The sequence below is a fragment of the Vipera ursinii genome (assembly GCF_947247035.1).
Source record: "Vipera ursinii genome assembly, chromosome: 1".
Classification (NCBI taxonomy): Eukaryota; Metazoa; Chordata; class Lepidosauria; order Squamata; family Viperidae; genus Vipera; species Vipera ursinii.
Window position 1 is genome coordinate 314,737,892 of NC_139512.1, and position 27,381 is coordinate 314,765,272.

At 34.8% G+C, this 27,381-nt stretch overlaps 1 protein-coding gene across 1 annotated transcript in view; it reads left to right on the plus strand.

Annotated features, from left to right (window-relative positions):
* The window catches only part of DYNC2LI1 (dynein cytoplasmic 2 light intermediate chain 1), a 29,947-nt gene extending 3,115 nt beyond the window's left edge, over positions 1-26,832 (plus strand). Inside the window, exons 2-13 of the mRNA XM_083348377.1 lie at positions 849-966; positions 2,202-2,236; positions 3,126-3,195; positions 4,870-4,958; positions 5,535-5,721; positions 7,537-7,605; positions 10,177-10,254; positions 12,371-12,447; positions 12,898-12,968; positions 14,863-14,960; positions 17,808-17,900; positions 25,253-26,832. Of these exons, the coding sequence (XP_083204503.1) occupies positions 849-966; positions 2,202-2,236; positions 3,126-3,195; positions 4,870-4,958; positions 5,535-5,721; positions 7,537-7,605; positions 10,177-10,254; positions 12,371-12,447; positions 12,898-12,968; positions 14,863-14,960; positions 17,808-17,900; positions 25,253-25,315 (1,048 nt within the window). The 3' untranslated portion in view covers positions 25,316-26,832. The remainder of the gene's footprint in view (positions 1-848; positions 967-2,201; positions 2,237-3,125; positions 3,196-4,869; positions 4,959-5,534; positions 5,722-7,536; positions 7,606-10,176; positions 10,255-12,370; positions 12,448-12,897; positions 12,969-14,862; positions 14,961-17,807; positions 17,901-25,252) is intronic.
* The last annotated feature ends 549 nt before the right edge of the window (positions 26,833-27,381 follow it).

Sequence of the window (27,381 nt, forward strand, 5' to 3'; positions counted from 1 at the left end):
AAGGTCAGATCCTGAAGTTGAAACTCAAATACTTTGGCCACCTAATGAGAAGGAAGGACTCACTGGAGAAGAGCCTAATGCTGGGAAAGGTTGAGGGCAATAGAAGAAGAGGACGGCAGAGAATGAGGTGGCTGGATGGAGTCATTGAAGCAGTAGGCGTGAGCCTAAATGGACTCCAGAAGATGGTAGAGGACAGGAAGGCCTGGAGGAATGTTGTCCATGGGGTCGCGATGGGTCGGACACGACTTCGCAACTATCAACATCAAAAAAGAGACATTCCTGCAACTACAATAAAGGAAAAATGTATGAATGTGAAAAAAGCAAAATTGAGTGCCAGTCTGTACAGTTTAGAATTCAAGTTTCACAAATTACTCTCAATCATTTTAATAATTTTTAATGAGTCTCAGTGCTATTCTGATTTTAATGTAAGTACATATTTACAGCCAGTAATTCTTATCATAGCCAATTAATATAGATAATTTTTTTAATTTAAAAATATGCAAATATTTGTTATTTATTAGTATTCCCAATTTCAGTGAAGAAAGAAATGTTGCCAAAGAAGCTTCTTAGCTGAATTATTTTTGTATGTGTGTGTGCCTTTGAATCAGTGTTGACACTTGCTTCGCAAAGTTTTTTAGAAGTGGTTTGTCATTCCCTCATCCTAGGGCTGAGAAAGAGTGAGTGACCCAGGATCACCAGTTGGCTTCGTGCCTAAGGTGGGATCAGAATTCATAGTCTCCTGGTTTCTATCCTGGCGGTTAACTACTAGCTGAGAACTGGCTTCATTAACTGCAATTATTGGGACATTATTCTGTTTGAAGATATTTGTATTTTATTTTCTTTACTAGTGACACCATATGGGATATTGCTAAAGCAGAAGTTGAGAAAAGAGAAAACAGTGAAGATGACAGAGACGCTCTGGAATGTTGTGAACGATCGTTATTCTTTTTAGGAAATAAAAATGGGGTAATGATCAATATTCCACTTTTATTTAAGCAAAATACTTTGTGTTTTAAATATATAATAAAACAAGTAGTCCTCCTTGAGCAATGGACTTGTTTAGAAACCTTTTACAGTTCCCATGGTGATGAAAAAGTAACCTTGTGACCAATTTTTGCATTTTGCTTTATGTAGGTCCATAAAAGCAAAGGGAAGCTGAAATAAAATTGTGATGTTGTGCTTAGTGATCAATTTGCTTAACAACTAAATTGTGGTTGCAAAACAAAGACTATCTGTACTAAATGTATTTCTTACTTGTGTGCTCTAGAGCAGCGTTTCCCAACCTTAGGAAGATGCGTGGACTTCAACTCCCAGAATTCCCCAGCCAGCTGGCTGGGGAATTCTGGGAGTTGAAGTCCACGCATCTTCAAGTTCCTAAGGTTGGGAAACGCTGCTCTAGAGACAATGATTGCCTCCTGTATCTTTATCCAGCCCATATCTGCACATATTTTGGGATTCAGTTCCTAGTTTTCAGATTTTACATTTTGGGAGATGTCTGAATAATTTTGGTAGACATCAGGTCGGAAAAGGCTGGCCTAGTGAACAAACTTATATTTAAATTTGAACTACTGCCTTACTGCTATCTCTCAGTAAGCAAATATATTAATCTATAAACAACTAATAGAATTTACAATTCTGACATACTAAAAATAAGTATAACCAATCTCAGTGGGCTTATTTTTTTAAGTAAGGATACCCAGAATGAATGGAATCAGCATTACAAAAGTAAAAGTTACTCTAAAAACTAAGCAATTTATTTTTATAGAAAACAAGGACATCATGATACACTGATTTCTCCAACAGTTTAATCCTTATAGCATAAAGTAATAAATTATGTATTGAAGATTATGTATATTACATGCATTCTTTTTTATTTCCGTCTCATCAGTTTAAACCACTTACTGTAGAAACACATTATTTGATTATCCTTCTATATACAATTACATTCTCACATGAATGTAATTGGTAGACAGATAGCTTGCTTCTAATACTTTGAATAATTAATAGTAATAATAACAGTGAAGCTACATTGTGATAAAAAGTTGAAACAAACTTTCCAATAATCAAATAACATTTAATTTGCTAAGTTTATAATTTTCAGATATTTTCTTAGAAATTATTTGAAGAATATTTTACAGCATGTAAAATGATATGTATGCATCACTGACATTTCAATAATACTCTTTGTTTTTAATTTCTAGGGTAAGACTAGTATTATACTGAGGTGCCTTGACAGGTATGTGTTTAAACTTTGAAAAGTATTTCATATTTTCAAAGTATTTATCGACAATATCTTTATAGGAATACAATATAATAAATTATTTTCTAAGAACACATCTAGAACAAACCATATAAAAAGCACTGTATGGTTAATATCAGATCAGATATGTTTGTGCACAAGTATTATAGGACTTGTCACTTACACTTAACATGCACCTAATTTTTGACTGGAGTGATACTTCAGTGTTATGATTTTTTTGCAGTCCCTCAGAGTTTGTCAAAAACTCAGAATGTATTCCCATTTCCCACTTGCTTTGGATCTTATCTTTTCTGATTTCCAGCAAAGTGGTTATATCAGTCTGTGCTTTAAAAAAGCCAATAGCTTTTGTGGCATTTTAAATACTAATATATTTATGACATCAATATATCTTGCAAGAATCTTAAGTGATAATGTTGCTTTTTTATTATTAAATTGTTGGTGGTCGTGAAGTAGTACTATTAGGTTTTTTACTATTTCTGCTGTGTATTTATTTTGCCAAATGTCCTACTTTTTGAAACTCCAAATATAAAGAGTAAACATTCCTAAATATACATATTTAACTCTTTATTATTCCTTAAATTTATATACTGATTTATTAAATCTTTGTTCTTACTTCATAGTAATTAGAAATAATCTACTGGAAATTGTAATAGTTTTAGTTTAATTATTCCATAGATAATTTCACCCCAATGTAGTCATTAGAAATGTTTTCCCCAGCCAGTTTTTCTTCTGTGAAATGTAAGTGGAAAGTTTTTTGCAAACTACTGGTTTTTATAATATTTATAACATTATAATAATATTATAATTTTTCTTAGCCTGTCAGTAACTTTGCAAATTTGGTGGGTGGGGTATCCTAATCCTTTAGGGATGAAATTCCAAAACCAACCCTAGCTTTGGAATATACTTTTGGAAGAAGAGCAAAGGGGCATAATACAGTAAGTACATTGGTGTGGCAAACAGTTCTGTGAATGCCATTGTATTAATCTTTAGGGCTTGAAAATTACAGCATGATGTATAGTGAGCAGTGTATTATATCTCCTATCCCAAAAGTGATGAGCACTATCCAGTATAAGCCTTTGGCCATTTTATATTAATATTGTAATGAGCTTTGAAAGACTTGTATTTTCAGTAAATTATTTTGCCGTGCTTGGAAACAGTATTATGTATTTGCATCATAAGTCTTCATAAGTAAGTTTGTGGTTTTCTTTTTGACCACATTTCAATTGACAACAAACTAGTGAAAACTGGCAGCTATTGTCTGATATAATCATATGAGATTCCCATTCCCAAGAGCCTTGGTGGAGCAGTGGGCTAATGCCTCCTTAAGTAACACCAGCTGCCTGCAATTAGTGCAGGTTCGCATTCCACCAGGCTCAAGGTTGACTCAGCCTTCCATCCTTCCGAGGTAGGTAAAATGAGGACCCAGATTGTTGGGGGCAATAAGCTGACTTTGTAATAATGCCGCTTGGGGTGTGTGTGAAAGCCCTAACAAGCAGGCATATACATAGAATGAAGGCTACTGCTAAGCTTGTAAGCCACCCTGAGTCTTCGGAGAAGGGCGGGATATAAATTTAATAAAAATAAAATAAATAAAAATAAATGTCTGGAAAGTATTGCCTCAGTGCAGATTTATAGTCAGTAGCCTTATTGTTTCTTTCTGCCTCACAAATTTATGAATACACTGTATAGATTGTGGTGTATGTATATATCATCTTTCAACAAAGTATAGTTGATTCCCACTTTATATTACAGTTCTTGTATTCATCTGCCCATATTTGTTTCTTCTTGTTTTTGTCTCATGTATTTTTTGCATTTGTAAGTCACATTTTCAGTAGTTGTTCACTTAATCTACTGTTTCTGTTTTGCCTTCTTTTATTTTTAGAGTCTGTAAAGTAGATTTGTTATTTGACAAACACTGAGTGCATCTCTCTTTCTCATCAACATCACGTAATATGTAGTGGCCCAATTTTCAATTTCAGTAAATCCCCAAAGAAAAAGAAAGAAATGCCAGAGTCATCCTTTTCACCTATTATAATGTGAGAAACATATCCAGCCATCTCAGGAATCAGATGAAAGTCTACTAATATAAGAACAAAGTCTTCTCGTAGAAGTAGTGAACTAATATTTTAGCTCTCTGATCCTCATATTAGCTACATAATGAAGAAAGAAAACATTTTTGACTTCACTTCCTCTACTTCCTAATGCTATATATGTCAGCAACAATATGTTTTCTGTTAAGTAGGTTCCAGATGAGCTTAGGCAGTTTAAAGGTTAGCTGGAAACATATTCTCTGTCTTTTTTGGCAATAAAGCAATTTCTATATGTTGACTCCAGCATGAATGATGGGGTTATCTGTAATGTTATTTGTTTGTAAAGTATTTTGCTATCAATATCTAGTAATCATACATTTGGTATATTTATGTTTAATTGAAGAATATTTGGATAGAGCCAAAAATGTCTTAGGTTTTATATAAAAATCCTACTGGTGTCTTACGATTTTCGACACCTGAGAAATTATATAATTGAAAACACAGCTATATAAAATTTGAAAATGCTAGTAATGCATCAAGACATTACAATGTTAGGGTTTTTTCCTATTACATTTTCAGCCTAAAGATATTGCTCACTTTTGGGAATTAGGTGGTGGAACTTCATTGTTGGATTTAATCCCTATACCAGTAATGACAGTTAACATAAGGTAAGCAATGAAAGACTTAATTATCAAAGTAATTTCATTTTGCAGAAAGTATTTCAATTTCAACTTCATTTGTATTTAAGTGCTCAGTCACTTTTTCTTGTCGATAGTTGTTTGGATTTAGTTCCATGAAGCTTGTGCTGTCAAGTTTTCTGCCAATGTTAGAAATTGAGAGTTGTGTAGTCAATCCTGTCTAAATAGTGAGAGGTTCTTGGTGCTCTTCGAGCTTGCTTGTGAGATTCTAGCATCATCAAAGGAGTCGTCAATTTTTATTATAATGCAGCTGACTAACTATGCTAGTTTTAGCTATTTGTGGGAGTAATTCAAAATGTAGTATGGTTTTTGTCCTTTGCTTTTTTTATCTTTGCCAGTACTACTACAGATACTTTCAAGCCATTTACTAATCCATAGTAACAGGTTTTATCAATCCAACTAATAAAACAGCATAAATTTTAAGCCATTTTCAAGGGAAATTTTATTCCTTTAATGTTTAGATAATCTGCTTAGACTTTGGGAAGGGATGTTTTGATTCATGAAATATTAAGGTGATATCTAAAAAAGTAACCTTTCTTTTTATAGAACATTTGCTGTTATTCTTGTCTTGGATCTTTCAAAACCAAATGAACTCTGGCCAACCATGGAGAGTCTTCTACAAGTCACTAGAAAGCATGTAGACAGAATTATATCAAAACTGGTACAAAACAATTCCAAAATAGCTACTGAAATTAAGCGGAAAATGTGGAACAATGTGCCAAAGGATCATCCTGTAAGAACTAGTATTTTATTCATATGTCACAATCCTATACAAAGTTAATTGTTTTGAGAATCATAAACAATTCCTTTATATTTTCACACATGAGTGAAAATTTATTAGATATAAAAGAAGTTGTTCAATGGAAAATTATAGCAATTTAATGAAAATTTAGTAGGAGCAGAAAGGAGATAAGGTTTCTTATGAGTTAGACATCTAATGCTATTGTTATGGCATGTTACAACAATCAGGAGCTGCGATTTTAGAGAAGCACTTTGATATTGGTTTTATAATCTTTTCAAATGAGGGTGATAACTTCTATACATTTTTTGTTACCTGGCAAGGCAACTCAAGGAAGGTATAGTTTTAAGGGAAAAATGGAGTTCCAACAACCTTCAATACAACTCTATACTTTGCACTTATTCAAGTGTCTATCATGAAGTCAGTATCTTTTGATAACATGACAACTAATTAAATATGAATTTTTAGGGATGTTAATACCAGCCCTTGACACTCAGTTGGTAATTTGCTCCCTTGAAGAAAGTAAAATAGATTGCCAAAGCTGTCATTGAAAAAAATACCTGGTGCTTTTGTCTTGTATAGAAATTTTGCATATACTATATGAAGAATGAGGTCATTGCTCAGTGTGGGATTAAGTATCATCACTATGCTGATGACACTGAGGATACTCAGTTGAACTTCTCTGCCCCAGGCCAATTTAAGTAATGTTGTCAAAGTATTTTTTTCACTGCCTAGAGAATGTGTGGGTCTAGATGGGGAAAAACCAGTTTTGATTCTGGCATTTAAAATAAGAGATGTCTGTCATAATGCACATATAAATCAATGGTGCAGCCACATCTGAAATAGTCCTGGTAGCTGTATCTCAAAAAGTATGTAGTGGAACTATAGAAGATTCAGAAGAGGGTAATTAAGATGATGAAGGGACTAGGGCAACTTTTCTTTTGGGGAAGATTATGACTTTTAGGGATTTTAGGGCTGAAGGGAGACAAATGAGAGGGAATATTTTTGAGGTATACAAAGTATACATGGTTTGAATCAATTAGATAAGAAGAAGCTACATGCCTATTCCCAATTTACTAGAACCAGAAATTACTCAATAAGACTTAATTTTGGAAGATTCGGGACAGACAAAATCAAATATATTTTTTACACAAGTACCTGAACTTTGGAATTTTGTTACCATGAGATGTGGTACTGGCTATAAGATTGGCTGGACTCAAAAAATAAGGTATGGGCCAGTTCATGGAAGTTATGGAGATCAGGGGCTGTTAGCTTGATGGAAGTATGACTTGATCTGCTGCGAGACTATTGGGCTTCCTCGAGCAACTGGCTGGCCACTGTGAGGACAGTGCTTGACTAGATGTACCAAAGATCTGATCCATCACAGTACTATATATGTTCTTAGGACAAATATATTTCATATCTTGCTTTATTTATTACATTAATTCCAATTCACCAACACTCTGGATTGGGAAGAGGCCCGGCACCTTTCCACTTTGTCTATTGTGAAAATCATACATATAAGTGCAAAAGTAAGGTGTCCTGGACAAGAAGAAACCCTTCCCACCAATCTCAGAACCTACTCAATTTCTTCCTGTAACTTCCCTCACATGTTTCACAGCAATAGCGTAGTGAATTCTGGCATCCCCATTTGACCACTATAGGTTAATTGCTTTGCAATCTTAAATTGTATTTATTCAAAGCTTACATTGAGAAATGACAGCTCTCTATATACTGTGGAACTTTACTTTTTGAGAACATTGTGATGACATTTGTCATTGATAATACAATACTGTTGTTTCTTATTAGGATCGTGAGCTAATTGACCCATTTCCAATTCCACTAGTTATAATTGGAAGTAAATACGATCTATTTCATGTAAGTAATGCTCATTTAAGCTTTTTTGCTATGTACGATTTGGTGAGCTTGGTTTTTTGTTTTTTTAAATAATTTCATTATATATGTTTCTTTGTACTTATTTTCACTTTACTTTATTGATGTTAAGGAATGTAATATGTACAGTTACCATTCGAATGAATGTTAAATATATAACAAGTTTCTGGCAAACACGACAGTATCTATTTTAAAAAGACTGAATCATTAGTGCATTCTTCTTTCTGTAGCAAATGTACATACTTTCATCACTCAACAATTAATTTGGAATACTGATCTGTTCTTCTGATCAGAATTGAACGATAGTTTCACTTTCTAAAGTCCTGGCATTGATATATAAAATAAGCTATTGAAAGCATGATTTTTTTTTTGAAGAATCACCTTGATCAGCTTAAGAAGCCCTGGAAAATGAGACACATTAATAATAAGATAAGACTTATAATGAGATAAATTAGTAACAAACACCTGTTCTCTAGGAATTCCCTTATAAAGGAATCTTTTAAGCCCGAATAAGCTTTATAATTTGTGTATTTCTTAAACTTTTAATATTATAAACTCTCAGGGTTTTAGTTATATAGCTTACCATCAACACAGTCCTTTCATTATCTTATTTTAATGCATTTAAAAAATAAAACTAAACACATTCCTTTTGCATTCTTAAATGTTATACAACTTCTAAGCATTATTTGATAGGGTTCAGAATATTTTAGAAAGCTTTCACTCTTTGTTATATTAATGCCAAATCACCTGTGTGATTTGCATTGCAAACCCAGGTTCCTTTGATAGCTTGCTCTAGAAATCATATTCTTTCAAGATGACTCAGCCATATTTGAAAAGCAGACTGAACAGACTCTGATGAGATATGATTAAAAAGTTTGAATTAGATAGACAGCTGAAGTTGATCAGAATTATAACTTCAGCAAAAATAGTGTAATTATGATCAAATGTCCATTAGCGAAATATCCATAACTTACCAACTTAAATTATACCCAAAGTATAGTAAAAAAGAATAATTATTTAAATAAGCCCAGTTAAAGCACAATCATTTTGAAGCCATAATATCCCTCTTTTATTCTTATCTGTCTTAACTAATACTGGTAGTCTCTGAGTTATAACCATTCGTTCAGCAACCAAGGTTACAGCAACACAGAACAAATGGTATTTACACATGGACCCCAAAGTTATGGCCATTGCAGTACCCTGCAGTTACATAATTAAAATCCAGGTGCTTTGGCAGCCCAACCACACAACCACAGGGGTACTTCAAATCTCCCCACCTGTCTATCTGCCCCCCCACCTCTACCTTTTTGGCTGCTTTATATAACAGCAATCCTTTGCACCTTAAGCCTCACACCGCAGCAAACTACCCAGCATTGCAGCACAAAGCCCCAGCCACCCCCACCACCCTGCACTCTGCAGGCTCTGCCACATCCACCTGACCTTTACCATCTTCCACTGCAATGAAGCTTGCCCAGCCTGGCCTTACGTGAGGCAGCTACTGGCCATGCCAGGCCTTCTTCCCAGGGCCGCTCACTGTTTTCCAAATAGCATGCACCCCACACCCTCTTTCCCAAGCTTTTAGTTACTTACACAATTCCTACCTTCCTTCCCTGGCATCTGTATACATGCACACAACTGCGTCCTCCTTCCCTCATCTTTCTACTCTCACATGTACCCCATGCCCTTCATCCCAGCCTCCCTGTGCTCATGTCACAGCATTTCCTCCCCCAACTTGTGCATGGCCTGCATGAGGCCTTCCACCTTCCTGCAGCACTCCTATACTGCTTGCTTGGGAGTCCTACCCACTTAGCAAACAATAATACATCTTTTATTATGACAACAACTGAGACTGGCTGAATTGCTGTCAGTAAGTAATGTGGTCACATGACATCGTACTTCACAATTGTTTCACTTCATGATGGGAATCCCTGTCCCAATTGCCATTGTAACTCAATGGTTACCTGCACTGTAATAGAACAGCTCTTGATTTATTAAATCATATTTTCCTGTTGTTTTAAGTTAGATAATTCCAATTTATTTGTAATACACCAAGCAATTGTTTGGGTTTCAAATATTGGTTTGTACTCCATAATTAAACTACAATTTCCTGATTTCATGTACAGATATTTATTCTTAGCCCAATAAATCAAGACTTATTGGACTAGAACAATTATATCTAGATCATGTCTTAGTTAATGCTTGAAAACTGGCACTATTTTTTATCTATAGTAGTTTGAACAGTTGACCTTTACTGGAAAAGTTCACCATATACATTGGCATATGCTTAGGATCAATAAAAATAAAAAGTAAGATAAAAACATGTTCAACTTATTATACCAAATTTAATATAAATAACCCATCTCTATAATTCTGCTTTCAGATATGTGGATAATTTAATAACACCACCATGGTTACTTGCGATAATAATATAGTTTTGTTGATACTGAGATGAAAGTAGTATTTGACCTAACTTAAATAGTTATGTCTTAGTTTAAAATATGTAATGTAACACTATTATATTCTGTAAAATACCTAGGATATTATTTATTTTTTTAGGAATTTGATTCTGAGATGAAAAAAATAATATACAAGACACTTCGATTTGTTGCTCATTATTATGGTGCATCTTTAGCGGTATGTATGATTATATTTCCGAAGTACAATCCAACTTATCCTAAATCCTTTTTGAGTCTATTGGTTTCACTGAAAATATAAACTTTGTGTTGTAGCAGGAATGCAAAAAGTAAATCTCATCTTACAAAATATATATTTTAAAAACAGTCCTATAAATGTCAGATACAATTACATACAGTATAGAATGCTACTTAATATTGAGCCTGCCTGGTTTAAAAAAGATATGCCGTAAGGGAACATGAATGAGCAATTCAGTTATTTGCCAGATGGAAAAAATTGGCACATTTTATTTACAAAATAAAATACAACCAAAGGAAATATGAAAATAAGTTTGTAACACTATGGATAATGAAATGGATAGTAGGTGTAAATGGGTAGTATGGATAGTAAAGGTCTAAATCTAGACGTGTAGAAAGGTTATGGTTATCTTAAATATTCTTCAATAAAGAAAATTCTAACGTATTTTTTTTAAAAAACATTATTTTTATGTTGCAATTAGTTTTTTGTGTTTGTAAACACTTGATAGCTTCTGAACTAAATTACTATTTAATTAATTAAATTACTGTATTGTAGTTATTACATTATTGTATATGGATCTAATTGACATTTAATTGACCAACCAATCTCAATGAAGTATATAAATCTGTTGGCACAGATACTTTATTTATGACATGTTTCAGAACCAATATTCTCCCAGCAAATCCTTAGTATGATTACCTTCTCTCTGATAATCACCTTTAGGTGTATTTCAGAGGTCCCTTCAAGGCCAGGCCTTTTAAAAGATACTATTGCAACAGACACATATTAATAATAAACTGCAAGAGTAGAAAAGGAAAAACAAATAAAAAGAAACAACAATTGTATACATTTGGCAACTTGATACCATTGTGTATTTGTATGTAAATAAATGATTATGTAATATTAAGAAGTACAAAAATTATAAATATATTCATTTAAAATGGTTATAGTATGCCCTAGTTTTCTACTAAAAAGATTCAAATTGGGATTCTTCCATACTCGGCTGTTTACTCAAAATGATTTTATATAAATGAAGACATTAGAACATATGTTTAAGTATATTGGAAAATATAGTTAAAAATGGAAGATAGATTTCATTAAAGCAAGCTGCAATTATTCTTCAAAATATTTTACCACCGTGTTATTTTTTTAGCCATTGCAAAAGTACATTTCCTGTACTTCTAAATAATAACTCCCCTTATCTAGAAATATAATATCATAAATGATTTTATGATCAATTCTTCATTGCTCACCAAAATAAATTTGATGGCAAATGTACGCTATAAAGAAGTACAAGCTCATTTATAGAGTTGACATCCCAAATCCTCTTCCCATATATTTTCTGTGCGTTTTAAGGGAACCTGTCACATTTGCTATATTAGTTTAAAATATTAACATTAGGATAATAATGATTTTAAAAATCAATACATATCTTTAAAAGGGGATAATATTTAACTCTTTAAAGGAGATAGACATGAACCAGTCTTTAAATCTTATTTGTGTTAAGAATAAATGAGTTCTTAAAATCATAGAAATACTCTGTCTGCATCAAAGTACATGTAAACCTCGACTTACGACCACAATTTAGCCCAGAATTTTTACGACCACAATTTAGCCCAGAATTTATGTTGCTGAGAAATTTGTTAAGTGAGTTTTGTCCCATTTTACGACTTTTCTTGCCATATTTGTTAAGTGAATTACTGTAGTTGTTAAGTTAATAACACAATTGTTAAGTGAATCTGGCTTCGCCATTGAATTTGCTTGTCAGAAGGTCACAAAAGGTGATCACATGACCCCAGGACACTGCAGATGTGGTAAGTATAAACCAGTTAACAAGCATCTGAATGTAAATCACATGACCATGTGGACGTTACAATGGTCATAAGTGTGAAAAATAACTCACTTTTTTCAGTGCTGTTGTAACTTCAAATGGTCAGAAAATGAACTTTTCTAAGTCAAGGAGTACATGTACGGGTCATAGAAATCAGTGTATGTTCACTCATGTTAAAAAGGGGGCAAGTTTTGAATGAGCTGGGAATGGCATTTTACTATGTTTGCTGTGAAGAATATAACTTAGATTGTTATGTTCTTTTCTCAGTTTACTAGCAAATCAGAAGCTCTGTGGTTGAAAACACGTGCACTTATTAACCATTTGGCCTTTGGTTTTGAGAGAAGGTAAGTTACATGATTTTATACAAATGGCAATCCTGTCCAAAATGTTCAGTAAGTAAATGTAAACAGATTTTTAAGGCAACTCTTCCATTTGATCCAAGGATTCTTGCCTTCAAATACTGGCCACCCAATTAAGGTTTATGAAATAAGCAAAGTTGCAAGTGTTGAAAATGTTTTAAAATAAGACCTTAGTTTAGAGAATATTTTCCTGCTTTAAATGAGCAAAGTATTTGTAACAAGTGGGTATTTGTTAAACAAGTAGCACTGTGCAATCCCAGGAAAACCACCATTTCTTTAAAGAGCTGCAGACAGAAGTTATATTTATGCCTTCACACACTTCAAAGTACTTTTTGGAACTGAATATGAAAAATTGCATAGTCCTGCTCATATAGGCTGCAAATTAGACTCTTGGACAATGTTTATGACTAATTTATTCTGTTCGTATTTTTAAAGCAAATCCATGTCAGTGGATCCAAGTAAACCGCTTTTTATTCCAGCAGGAATGGACTCCCTTAGTCAAATAGGTTAGTAATCTTTTTTTAAAAATTTGGTTGACTATAGTATACCGTAGATTCCGGCGTATAAGACTACTTTTTAACCCATGAAAATCTTCTCAAAAGTCAGGGGTCGTCTTATACGCCAGGTGCTGAAACTTTAGGGACAGGGCTGGCTGGAAAACCTGGAGCGGATCTTCCATTTAGTCTGCGCAGGGAAAACGGGACCAATTGGAGTAGAAGCTGCAGTCTGTTATTTTTTACAGGCTGGGGTCTGGGCTTTTTTCCTTCTAAAGTTGAAGAGCAGCTGTAGGCAGGTGGGGAATGCAAGAGCAACTTGAAAGGCAGGTGGGGAATGCATAGCCAGAGCAGCAGCTTAGCTCTAAGGACACATTTGACTCAGGAACTGGGCGGGCTGGCTGGAAAACCTGGAGCGGATCTCCCATTCGGTCTTTTTTTAAAATCCCATTTATATCCCACCCTTCTCCGAAGACTCAGGGCGGCTTACAATTTAAAGCACAAATCAATGTGCTTAGCAATAGCCTTTATTCTATGTATATGCCTGCCTATTAGAGCTTTCACACACACACCCCACAAGCAGCATTATTACAAAGTCAGCTTATTGCTCCCAACAATCTGAGTCCTCATTTTACCTACCTCGGAATGATGGACCGCTGACTCAACCTTGAGCCTGGTGGGATGAGAACCTGCACTAATTGCAGGCAGCTGGGGTTACTTAAGGCTCTGCACAGGGAAAGCTTTAGAGTGAATTAGGAAAAGTGAAAAAGTGAATTAGGAAAATAGGAAAAGGGTTGCTGGAATTGGGTACGTGTAGTTTAATGAAGAGAAGGGTGAGGGGTGACACGATAGCAGTGATCCAATATCTCAGGGGCTGCCACAAAGAAGAGGGAGCCAAGCTATTCTCCAAAGCACCTGAAAGCAGGACAAGAAGCAATGGATGGAAACTAGTCAAGGAGAGAAGCAACCTAGAACTAAGGAGAAACTTCCTGACAGTTAGAACAATTAACCAGTGGAACAACCTGCCTCCAGAAGTGGTGAATGCTCCAACACTGGAAGTTTTTAAGAAGAGACTGGACAGCCATTTGTCTGAAATGGTATAGGGTTTCCTGCCTTAGCAGGGGGTTGGACTAGATGACCTCCAAGGTCCCTTCCAACTTATTATTATTATTATTATTAAGTTTAATCCACTTGCACTGTTTTATGTTTACATGTTTGATGACAAATAGCCTTATGTTTATAAGTGACAGTTTTCCTACTAAGTACCTGCATGTCATAAGCATTTGAATTAAAATTACCATATTAAAATCAAATCTGATGTTTTTTAATTTTTATTTGGTGTGCGTTGGAAGAGGAGTAGTCTTATACGGCGTGTATAGCCCAAACCTTATAATTTAACAGGAAATGTAGGGGGTCGTCTTATACGCCCAGTCGTCTTATACGCCGGAAAATACGGTAGTTATTGCCCATGCAGATTTAAGAATGTAGAGAATACAGGGATGAAACAGACAAAATAAAAGTGATTCTGAAACATCAAAGAATGCATTTATGTATAATATCATTGAAGTAGATTGCAAAATTTTTGAAAGATTCAAACATTTTCTTCAATACTATTCTAATTATGTAAATTACAATGTGATCCTACATATATCTTAGTCAGTAGTACGGTACTGAGTTCAGTAAAAATTACGCTCAGATGTTAGCAGTGGTACAACAGTTTCAGTGTTCTGAATTGCCTCAGCCATCTGAATGTTCACTGGATGATTTGAATCAGTTACGTTCTGTAAGCCCAGCCTATCTTACAGGAATCTAGAGAAGATGGAAAGATGCAACAGATAGCAGATGGCTTACTTCTCTTTTAAACTGTTGAGTGAATATTATTACAAATATTTTTAACAATTGTTAGGACCCCCTCCTGCTGCTGATTGTGACATTGGAAAGTTGCATGCACAAACACCTTTGGATTTATGGAAAAAAGTTTTTGCAAAGATATTTCCCCCAAAGGTAGGGATATTTCTAATTTCTATATTAGAATTTATTGATTTTTATTATTAATTATTAATGATGTATTAAGTTATCTCTAATTAATCCAAATCATTAGTTCCATTCACCACAGCTTGGGCCAATAAAATATGACTGAATCCTATTAAGAACAGAGGAGCATAAGAAGCCCTATGGAGACCCAGCCTTTCAGATGATGTTCTACTAGCAGTCAGTGCTGCCTAGATGATCACAACCTAGGGCCTTCATCATAAGTTGCCATGTATATAAATGAGCTGCAAAGGAAAAAAACAGATACTCCTATAGGAGTATTAACTTCACTGTTGACTGAGTGCCTTCTTGCATTTTGCTTGAAATATTGCAGAGATCAAGCTGCTTTTCTACCTATTACTTATTGACATGGCGAAAAGCCCATCCTGCTTTGAATTCTGTGCAATCTAATAAACCAATCTATGTGATATCCTAATCAGAACTATCTAAAGCTGTGAAGGAAGTTATCATTTTTTGCTGCTAAAATAATCAAATTAGAGTCTGCTGCCCCTTCCCTCCACCTCTGATTTGTCCAACAAGGACACCAACACCTCTGGGTTGTTTCAGGCAACTCTCATTAGTAGAGCTAGAAGGTGGCTCAGTTGCACCACAAGTGAGTTATGGATTCCCCCTCCCCACGCCCCATTTTAGCTGCTTCAGCCAACCAGGTAGGCAATTGTTCTACTATTCAGGACAGTGATGAATGCTGCCTTTAGGAAATCTGTTGCCATGCAACAACCATTGTTCTGAAACCAAGCTCTAGATTCTTATATTTCTTTTTAATTATCAGTCAGTCTCTAGCTTCCTAATTTTAGGACGTTTAGAAGGTGATGTTTGATAAGCTCTCATATCCATCTCTCTTGGTCTGATTTTTTTCCAATCAATATTAGTGTAAATTTAGACCTGTAACAATATGGAGAATGTTTTTCACCACTGTCTGTGATTAATTTTTTTGGCAAATAAAGTTATTTGTTCATCTTGCTTGTAGTAGATCTATCAAGAGCTTTGAAACTATTACCTATGAGTTATTGATGAGGAGATTCCAGACCTTAGCTGGAATGTATGGCTTTTGCCTATTTGTAGTCCTCTTTGGAGTACCAGACTCGATAAGGATGGGCACCCTTTCAATAGCTCCTGAGACTTCCAATATATATAAATGTGTTTAATAAATAAATAAAGCTCAAAATTAGGGTGTCCTATTAGACCAGATTCTTATCATGCTGTAGTTCCCCTTGTCTAAAGGAGGCAGCTGTGGAAGAAACTTTTCATTAAACTGGAACATCTGTGAAATTATAAGACAGTCTCAAATGAGGGCTCCCTGGTGCTCTCTGAACTTGGTTGTTTCCTTTCAGACTCAAACTAAGTAACATCGTCAGTGCTAGGGTTTGCTTTCAGTTCATATTCTAGTAGTTTGCCCTCTTAGCGTTGCTGGGAGTGATCTTGGAGTTCTTTGGTTGGGCTGTTTGGCAGTTCCTTGATTGGGGTATTGTTTACTTCTCGATTGTTGGTCTGATGTTAATCTTGGGGTTAATCTATGCTCATCTGGGTCTTGATTGCTGGGAGAGGAGGTGTTTTGGTCTTTTTATTCCCTTTTTGGCTTGTTGATTGTTTTGCACAGTATGTAGATATTGTATATGTCTATGTCGGAGATGAGCACCGGCCCCTAGAGTCGGAAATGACTAGCACGCATGTGCGGGGGAAACTTTACCTTTACCTTTATGTTTCTATTGATGGCCAATTTGTCAAGAGTGCTATGTTTCTAGGAATTTTCTAGTGTTTTTCGACTTGGCTTGGTCTAGCATAGTCACAGTTTCCCAGTTAAAATTAGGGTTAAGTCTGTACATATGTTGTGAAATTTAAGAGTTTTCATCATGTCTACAACAATACAACCAAGTTCAGAAAGCACTAAGGACCCCTCATTTCAACCTTGAGCTGCAAATCTACTTTATTAGTACAGTCTAAAATATTTCTGGAAAAGGTTATTGAGATGGTGAGCCATCATTGCTGCAGATATTTTAACAAACTGCATCACTGTTTGGCTTGGTGGTAGCAGAGCCTCAAATAGAAGGTCCATACAGAGAGTGGTAAGGACAGCTGAGAAGATTATAGGAAACTCGCTTCGCATTATTCAGGATACTTCTTACAAGCTTAGAGCTTGAAGCATTGTTAGAGACCCCACACACTGACTTCACGATCTGTTTCTGTTGCTCCCCTCTGGGAGGAGGTTTCAGAATATTTCTAGCAGGACTACTAGATTCTGTAACAGCTTTGTTCTTGTGCCATCTGTCTTGTAAATTCTCAAGATTCTTTTTTCTCATCATGTATATGTATACAACCGAACTGAACTGTGTTGTTTCTCTCTGTCATATGTGTGTGTGGGTATATGCATAGTTTTTGTCATGTTTAATGTATATTGGGGTGGTTACCCTTTGAGAGCTGAATGCAATGAAATTTCATTTTAATGAATGCTGATTAGTGTACATTTAAAGTGACAATAAAGCAATTCTGTTTAAATTCATATATGTATGGATTATAGCATTTATTATATACAAACAGTAGTTTATTATGTACTTACACTTAAGTTAGTACAGACCCAGAATAAAATAATATAATAATAATGAAAACAATAATACATTATACAGTAATTAATCATAATATAATATCAAATAAAGAGCCTTTCAACTAAAAGGTCCACAACAAATAATTAGGGATACTTGGGCTGAAAATGTTTCTCTATACTTGTTACAGGGACATTTCAAGGCACACTTGTTAAGCAAGTAAATAACATTACTTTTTGTACTTTTTATTTTATATTTTTAGAAAGTAGGCATTTTCAAAGAAGCTAGGGACCCAGCTCAGGATCCACAATATGCTGAATATGAAGTTGATGCCATGCGAAGTCAAAAAAATGAGGTATGTTGTTATGCTATTATTGTGGCCATATTTTCTATAATAAAACCTGGATAATTTATATGGTATTTCACAGCTGCTATAAATATGCCCAAAATCAATGAAGTTGAGCTTTCCTGCTCAGAAATCCTCTTTTAATCACAAAAGAGATATTTTTTCCAAATCCCTGTAAATAATAATGTCCTAACATAGCATATAACAATTTGAGTTACTATAGAAAGAAAGCATATAAGGACTTCTGGGGTGAGGAATAGTCAGCTAGCATTTCTCCAAAGGAGCGGTGAAAACTTCAGTGTCACAACTGAAGGACCAGCAAGGAGACAGGTCCTGTGAAATCTGGTACATTTATCCTTGGATAGCTTAATACAGGGGTTTTCAAACTTGGCCCTTTTATGACTTGTGGACTTCAACTCCCAGAATTCCTCAGCCAGGCACACTGGCTGAGGAATTCTGGGAGTTGAAGTCCTCAAGTCATAAAAGGGCCAAGTTTGAAGACCCGTGGGTTAAGACGCTGAGCTTGTCGATCAGATGGTCGGCAGTTTGGCAGGTCGAATCCCGAGTGCCGCGTAACAGAGTGAGCGCCTGTTACTCGGCCCAGCTTCTGCTAACCTAGCAGTTTGAAAGCACGTAAAAATGCAAGTAGAAAAATAGGGACCACTACGGTGGGAAGGTAACAGCGTTCCGTGCGCCTTTGGCGTCTAGTCATGCCGGCCACATGACCACGGAGACGTCCTCGGACAAGCGCTGGCTCTTCGGCTTTGAAACGGAGATGAGCACCAGCCCCTAGAGTCGGAAACGACTAGCACGCATGTGCGGGGGAACCTTTACCTTTACCTTATATATATATATATATACAGTATATATTAACCCAAATACATCTATACAATCTCTGTGAAAAATCTGTCCCTTCCATTAAGGTGATAGAACCATAAATAAGAACAATCCATTCTGAAATCCACATTGAGTAACTGGCATGATAGTACAATCTGACATTTAGAATTGCAAATCTTGCAAATTCTTGAATTTCTTTCTTGGTGTTTTAATAGCGTTCCATTATTTGTTTGTGCCATTCATTCAGTATCTTATTCTCAATAGGGATTAAAATAATTTGAAATAGAAATTTTAGTCTTGGTAAAATATTCACTTTAACTGCTATAGTAGCTCTTCCTAACCAAGACAAATTTTATTTCTTCTATCTTCAACTATCAAGTATTATGTTTCCAAACTGGAAAATAATAATTCTTGAATTGTTAAATATTTAGCCTTTTTTTTAGCAGTAAAGGTAATGCCAGTTAGCCAGCTCACAAATTGCTTTTCATCTTCTGTTGAACTCCATATCAAGATCTAAATTTTCTCTTTATCAATCTGAGACGTTTTCATCAATGTATATAGTATATGTTTCTTCAACGTTGTTAAGGAGCCTCTACAATGAACAATTGTTTTAAAGGTGTTTGCTTATTTGTATGAAATAACAATGTATGATTATCTATTTGTATGAACGAATGTCAGATTTGAATTCAGTGTTGCAGAGGGACTATTATAGTCTCCTAACCTTGATTTGACTTCCTAAATCCTGGACCACATTAGCATTAATTTAATTTAATTTAATTTAATTGGATTTATATACCGCCCTTTCCCGAAGGACTCAGGGCGGTTTACAGGGTAATTTAAAACAAGAAATACAAAAGTTAAAAACAATTAAAAATAATTACAACAGTCCCTGAAAAAGCTAGTTTTGTAAAAATAGGTCCATATAACATATTTTAAAATAATAAACTGCATATTTTCTATACAACTTTCAGAATTCTGAATTTCCACACTATATTTAAAGACCTAGTTTAATATAAAAGCATCTTAGGGATCACATCATTAGTAGTGAACTAAATTATTATCTTAATGATATAATGTTTATTTATGGAGCTGAAATGATCTGCAATTAAATACATACTCTAGGGTACTTCCACTAGATGACAAATAAATTTGGAACGACAGATTTAGGTCATTACTTGTGATCCTGATTTGTGTATGAATATGTGTACATTCCACTGGATTATGACTTTCATAGAGCTCAGATATGTTACTGAATTTATTTTATCACTTAGAATAGAGCATTCAGTTTAATTGCTTGTCATATACATTCTTGCTTCTCATTCATTCAAAATGTGATTTGGTGCTTTTATTAACAAAATAGGAAAAATAGGGTAGCAGTAACATTAATTTTCAGTATGATTTAATCTTTTTCCAGGAGTTTCTTAGTTGCAGTGTTCTTTTCTTTTAGAAAGATTGTTATCGTTATTGATGCCATTGAATGTTGCTACAGCTTTTGTTGCTGGTGTTATTGCAGGAAAAATATGGTAATAGACAAGTTTCTGTCAAAAGAAAATTATCTGCTGTTATTTCCCTAAAATTTCCATCTGAAGTTCAGTTATTATAAGATTATTGTAACATTTGAACTGGCTTTTATGAAAACATTTTGGGATTTTTATATTTCATTTGATTTTAAAAGCTGCCAGATAACCCTGAATACATCTGTAAGAAAACTATTCCCTAGCTACATACAGTTTTTAAATGCTTTAGGATTTCCCATAATTATATGAAAATTGAGAGTGAAATGGCTGTTATCTTAAGAATAAGTATTAAATGCTTCAGAAAGCTAATCTTTTCCCTCCTTTTTGTAGTCCTTTGTTCCATACATTCTTTTAAAGATAAAGCATTTATAGAGAGAAGAGCATTTATACTAAAGGTATATTGTCAAATACAATGCTTTGTATTCTGTTTCTTGGAGGTATTCATGCATGGTAGCATTTTAGTTCGTGCATTTTTCCATATCATTTCATGTTGCTCTTTGGACTCAGAATGTGTATCTATAGAGTTTTATATACTTCTCATATTGCTGCTGACATTAGGGACCATGTACTGGAAGAAGTACCAGGGACCTCTATTTCTAACCAAATCTTTCTCAAAGTCAAAGAAAAAAACTCCTAGAATGAAACTGTTTGAATTTTCTTTGCATTGATGCTCAACTGCCATGGAAAATGCCTACCATTATTCTGGAATACACCACATGTCCATATATATCACTTTTCTACTTTCTTACAACTTTTTCATTCAGCACATATGTTTTTTTCAATTCTTGATGATAATAAGACTGGCATTGAATTTCAATGAAGTTACCTTGTAGTGACAGTGAAGAGGCTCAGCTATCAGAAGATACTTAAAATCACAGGATTTAAGTAGTAGTAGTAGTAGTAGTAGTAGACTTTATTGTCATTTCAACAATACACAGTACAGTACACAGTGAAATGAAACAACGTTTCCCCAGGACCAAGGTGCTACATCAGACGACACGAATCAAAAGAAGAACAGAACAACAAACTACACATAACTCTAAACTAAAAACTTAAAAACTACAAATACAAGTATTTATAGTTCCAGTTTCTTCGTGTTGAGAATTCTAATGGCTTGTAGGAAGACACTCTTACACAATCTGGATGTCCAAGCCCGAATACTCCTGTACCTCTTTCCAGATGGCAAAAGAGTGAAGAGTGTATATGAGAGGTGTGTGTAATCAGCCACAATGTTTCTGGCTTTACGGATGCAATGTGTGATGTAAATATCCATGACAGAGGGGAGAGAAACCCCGATGATCTTCTCTGCCATCCTCACTATTTGCTGTAGGGTTTTGCGATCCAAAACGGTGCAGTTTCCAAACCAGGCAGTAATGCAACTGCTCAGGGTGCTCTCAATAGTCCCTCTGTAGAAGATTGTGAGGATGTGTGGTGGAAGCTGTGCCTTCCTCAGTTTCCTCAGAAAGTAAAGACGTTGGTGGGCCTTCCTTGTTATGGAACAGGTGTTGAGGGACCAAGTGAGATTCTCCGCCAAATGAACACCAAGAAATTTGGTGCTCCTTACGATCTCCACGAAGGAGCCATCGATGTTCAGCGGAGAGCGGTCGTATTTTGTCTTCCTGAAGTCAACAACCATCTCTTTTGTTTTGTCTACATTCAGAGACAGGTTGTTGGCTTTGCAGCAGTCTATTAGCTTCTCCACCTCCTCTTTATATACTGACTCATCGTTCTTGCTGATGAGACCCACTACGGTCGTGTCATCAGTGAACTTAATGATGTGGCTCAAACTGTGCATTGCTACACAGTCGTGTGTCTTGCAGAGTGAACAACAGGGGACTGAGCACACAGCCCTGAGGGGCCCCAGTGTTCAGTATGATGATGTTAGAAATGTTATTCGCGATCCGAACTGACAGGTCTTCCAGTCAAAAAGTCCAGGATCCAGTTACAGAGGGAGGTGTTCAGGCCCAACAGGGCCAGCTTCCCCATCAGGTGTTGGGGAATAATAGTGTTGAATGCTGAACTAAAGTCTATGAACAGCATACGTACATATGACTCCTTGTTTTCTAAATGAGTGAGAGCTAGATGGAGTGTAGTAGAGATGGCGTCATCGGTGGAACTATTTGTTAGCGGTCTGCAAACTGCAGTGGATCCAGTGTTATGGGCAGCAGGTCTTGAGATTTTGTTTACTTCAGATCTTCTTAATACAAATAATTTGATAGAATAAACCTATATTGTCAATGTAATGCACTTCAGAGGTATTGTGCAATAATTAATATTGTTTATTTATATCATTATCAGACTGTGATACTAAAAAGTAAATTTTGGTAAGCTTTACTTAAAATAATGAAATTCCCCATTCCTAATCCTAACTCAGAATGGTTTACAATCAGTTAACTCAGAATTAAGACTTATTTGATTAGCGGAGATCACAGCTGCAATATAATCCTTTTCCATTTGAAAAACAATTCAAACTAATCTTAGTGCTACATCCTGAAATGGATGACACTAGATTTAATTTCTAGCTACTTTAAAAACCAATTATAGCTCAGTTGTTTAGTACTTAGCACAATTGTTGATATTTTTCAAGTTGTTTGCACAGTTGTTAGTATTCAAGTCACCTTCCACTTTGTCTGATCAGATAAGTAAATATGCATCTGGAGAACAAGAAGGGACTGAAAAGGTATGCACTCAATTTGAGAAGTTAATTAACATAGTGCAAAAATTACAGAAAGATATGTCACAAACTAAATCATAATTTATGAAATGCCCATAATTATAAAAAATGTTTTCATTTTATTATAATGCCAAATGGTCAAGTCCGCATTTATATTTTTCCATTTTGAAAATTCAAAATCAATTCACTTTTTAACTGTTGACTTACTAAATAAAAAGCTATTTCCATACCTCAGTAAGTCCTAGGTAAGGGCTCTTTGAAACTGCAAGTGGTTGATATAAGTGCTCTTATAGTAATAAACTTCAGTAATTTTCTAGCAAATCTTGGCATGGGAATGGCATTCAGAAACAGTATGAAATTAAAAAATAAAACTACAGTTTGCTTAATGTAAAAAATGTACCTGAAAACGTCTTTAAACATGGCTTATTCTGGGAATTTCTTTTTCATCATGTTTATGATTAAAATGTATGAATATATCACTACAGTATATTATTATTACTATTATTATTATTATTATTATTATTATTACTATTATTATTCTTTATTATTAACAGATTTGTATTTCACTTTTTTATTCTTCTAATATTTGGTTTTGCCTTTTTTCCCCCAACACAGCAACCTTGTTGAGCTGTGAAAAAGTGATTGGCCCCAAGTCACCAGCAGACTTTCATACCTAAGAAAGGCCTAAAAACTTACTTATTTGAACAAGCCAGCCTGGTCTGATGGGTGTGGGGTATTTTAATATTAATTTTATTAATTTTTTATTGTAATTGGGCTACATTATTTAATTCTTTCTTAACTTTTGTACATTGTATTTTTATTGTATTTATTGCCCTGTACACCGCCCTGAGTCCTTTGGGAGAAGGGTGGTATAGAAATTAAATTTTTTATTATTATTATTATTATTATTATTATTATTATTATTATTATTATTATTATTATTATTATTATTACTCACAACCTCCTTTTTTCTGGTCCAGCACCTTAACCACTATGCCAAATTGGTTCTCCCTGATATTTTCAGTGCAAGGCTTCTTTTCTTCCAGGTGTTCAGACTTATCTTTCATATGTTATGTCATTTGTTTATGTTTCTATTTTAAAACTTACATTTATGTATTATTTTGTTATTACACTGATTTAATTTTAATTTAATTTATTAAACCTGTATGCCACATGACTCAATTATACTGGGTGGCTCACAACAGTTGAATAAAATTAATAAAACATTAAAATACATCTTTATTGATATCAGGTGGGTGTGCTGGGTTCTGCATTGTATTATCACTCATTATATTATTGATATAAGATTCATCCTTTCAGTATCCAACAGTTCATATAAAATTGATGTAGTGATATAACGGGCATTTCAAATACTAAAATAGTGATATACTAATTTTTAAAGGTTTCTGATATATTTTTAATATGTACATGCCATCACTTTTGTCAGAAACACGAAGTTAGTGATTAAACTGGTCAATAAACTATGTGAGGGAGATAATCATTATAGTTATCGCTGTTTAGAGGCATTCTTTTTGTGGCTTTTTTCAAACTTATTTCAGATCTATATAAAAGAATCCAGGTTTGGGTATTTTTTATGTGGAAGATATCCAATCTATGATTTGAGCTAAATAGACAATATTGGAATTTTTAACTATTCCTGAAGCATCTGTTACTCCTTGCCCTGTGCCACTTCTAAGAATAAGCTCTTCCCACCACTAAGGCCAGTCCCCTTGAGCACCTGTCATATATACAGAGAGCTACACTCACAAGTTTATGTGTACTAGACAACTCGTAATCTGTTGGGTTATCCTTTCAAAGATATTTTTCTTACTTAAGTAGAGAAACAGAATGACCATAGGTGGGCAAAAAAAAGTAGTGAGATTGGGAGCAACTTCCAACTTCCTGCTGGCTTCCCCATTGATTTTCCTTGTAGGAAGCTAGCAAGGAGCACTGGAAATGATAGTTATGTGATCATGGTGGCACAACAGCCCTGAAGCAGCCACAACTGCCCAAGTTCAATACTTGTGGGAGTCATGGGTTCCTGGGTTTGGGGTGCATTCTTTAAGTTAGCCATTTGAAGTACAGTACATTGATTCAATCATTGTTGCCCTATGATGTGCACCAGTTTGCCCAATGAAGGTTACAAACTCGAATTTTAGTAGTATATAGATACTTGTAGGATACAAAGGGAAAGGCTTGGGTCTAATTCAATATGTACAGTAGAATGTAAGATGAGATGAATAGTTGGATTCATAATATTCGCAAGCTGAAAAGTGCAATGCAGTTGTTGAGATCTTGAGATTTAATGTTTCACTCTCTCATTTCCCTTTCAGGAATTAGAACAGTACAAAAGAAATGCTGCTAAAACCTGGAAAGAAATAGAATTTGATTCTTGACTGAATCCAGCTTTCAATTTAAACCTATATTTCATTCCTTTAAGTGGATCCAAGTAAGGTTTGTAACAGCTGTTTAATATATGAATGAATTAAAAATATTGTACTTATTGTTGTTAGTGATGATTTTATGGATTTTATATATATGATTTTATATATATATATATGTATGTAGTGTCATTAAAAGGAGACACGATTGCAAAACTGCTTGAGAAATAAATGCAAATATGTATGTGACATGAGATCAGTTGTCTAGAGAACTGAAAGGGTACCTAAAAGATCATCCAAGAGCAAGTTGATGTCCTATAGGCGGCTAGCGTAGCGAGCCATTATATTCAAACTTAGTGTATGTATCGATTATCTGTTAACCACATTGAAGTAAAGGTTTGAGTAAATAATTCCTGTAATTGTATAACACTGTGGTATGTTGTTTACCAGCTGAGCTATAAACATCCATAAATTTTCCACAAATCAGCACATGCAATAAATGTTATGTTTTAAACTATTGGACAGTGCTAACACATTTAGTTCTGTTTCTTGCAGACTGTTTTTGTTTAAATTGAGGAGTGCACCGATTTTACTGATCTTAGCAAAAGTATTCTTGAAAATAAGAAAATTCATGTGTAAGTTTTCACACATTAATAACTTAAACCAATTAAACTCCATTGAAAAGTATGCACATTTTAAAGAAAGTTTTCAGGTCAAGATAAATTGTATATCTAAAGATTTCTCATGCATATAGAAATACATATATATATATTTATATAAATATATATATATTGTAATAATTTCAATAAAAGGTAATTGTCCATGCATAATTCATGTCTATGCCTAACTGGTTTGTAAGATACAACTAACATCAATTGCATCGATCCACTAGTTAACTGAGAACATAAATGTGTCTTTTCGATACAAGTAGTCCTCGTTTAGTGACTATTTGTTCAGCTACCATTCAAAGTTATGACAGTGCTGAAGGAAGAGACTTACAGCTTGTCCTCAAAATTGAGATCATCATAGCATCCCCGTGGTCGCATGATCACAACTCAGGCACTTGGTAACTAGCTCACAGTTATGACGGTTGCAGCATCTTGCAGTCACATGATAACTATTTATGACCTTCCCTCCCAGCTTTCAACAAGCAAAGTCAATGAGAAAGCCAGCAGGAGGTCACAAATAGTAATCACATGACATCACACCTAAGGACCACACAGGATTTGCTTAACGACCTCAGTGGAACTGTTGTTAAAAGTGAGTGCACTCACAACGACATTGTTTAGAACAGAGATCCCAATCCCAATTACCTTTGTTAACCAAGGGCTAACTATTGAAGAATTAATATCTTAGCAATAATAAGGGTAATAATAAGAGCATGGGGAATCTGTTTCTATTGTCCAGGTGCAGTTTCCAGTTTGGGGGGATGTCGTTCAAAAGTATGTGTACATCTAAAAATATTAAACTTTGTTTCAAAATCAAATAAATATGTAATTTCCAGAATATATTAATTCTAATAAAGCCTTGTCTTATTCCTTTCCTGGCTTGGAACCAATCTATTTTAAGGGAGACTGAAATGCATTTCAAAGTTATTAGTTTTCATCAGTCAGCCATACCCTTCTGAGATTTGAACCTGGGCTGATTGCACATTAGGCAGTTGTTTTTACCTCTTGAGCCACAGGATCTCTCTCGCTTTGTTAGCTTCTGCAAGGGGAGATATGTGTCAAATACTTGTTAACTATTTAGATTACCTTGCTAGGCCCCAAACATGGGGCAAATCTTTATTTCCTGTTTCAGCCTATCTTGAAGTTAACAAGTATTTGACACATATCTCCCCTTGCAGAAGCTAACAAAGCGAGAGAGATCCTGTGGCTCAAGAGGTAAAAACAACTGCCTAATGTGCAATCAGCCCAGGTTCGAATCTCAGAAGGGTATGGCTGACTGATGAAAACTAATAAGTTTGAAATGCATTTCAGTCTCCCTTAATTCTTTGTTAGTAATTTACATAAATATATGAGCTGTCCGGTGTGACTACTGCCTGTTCGATGGCCTTCAAGATAGGCTGAAACAGGAAATAA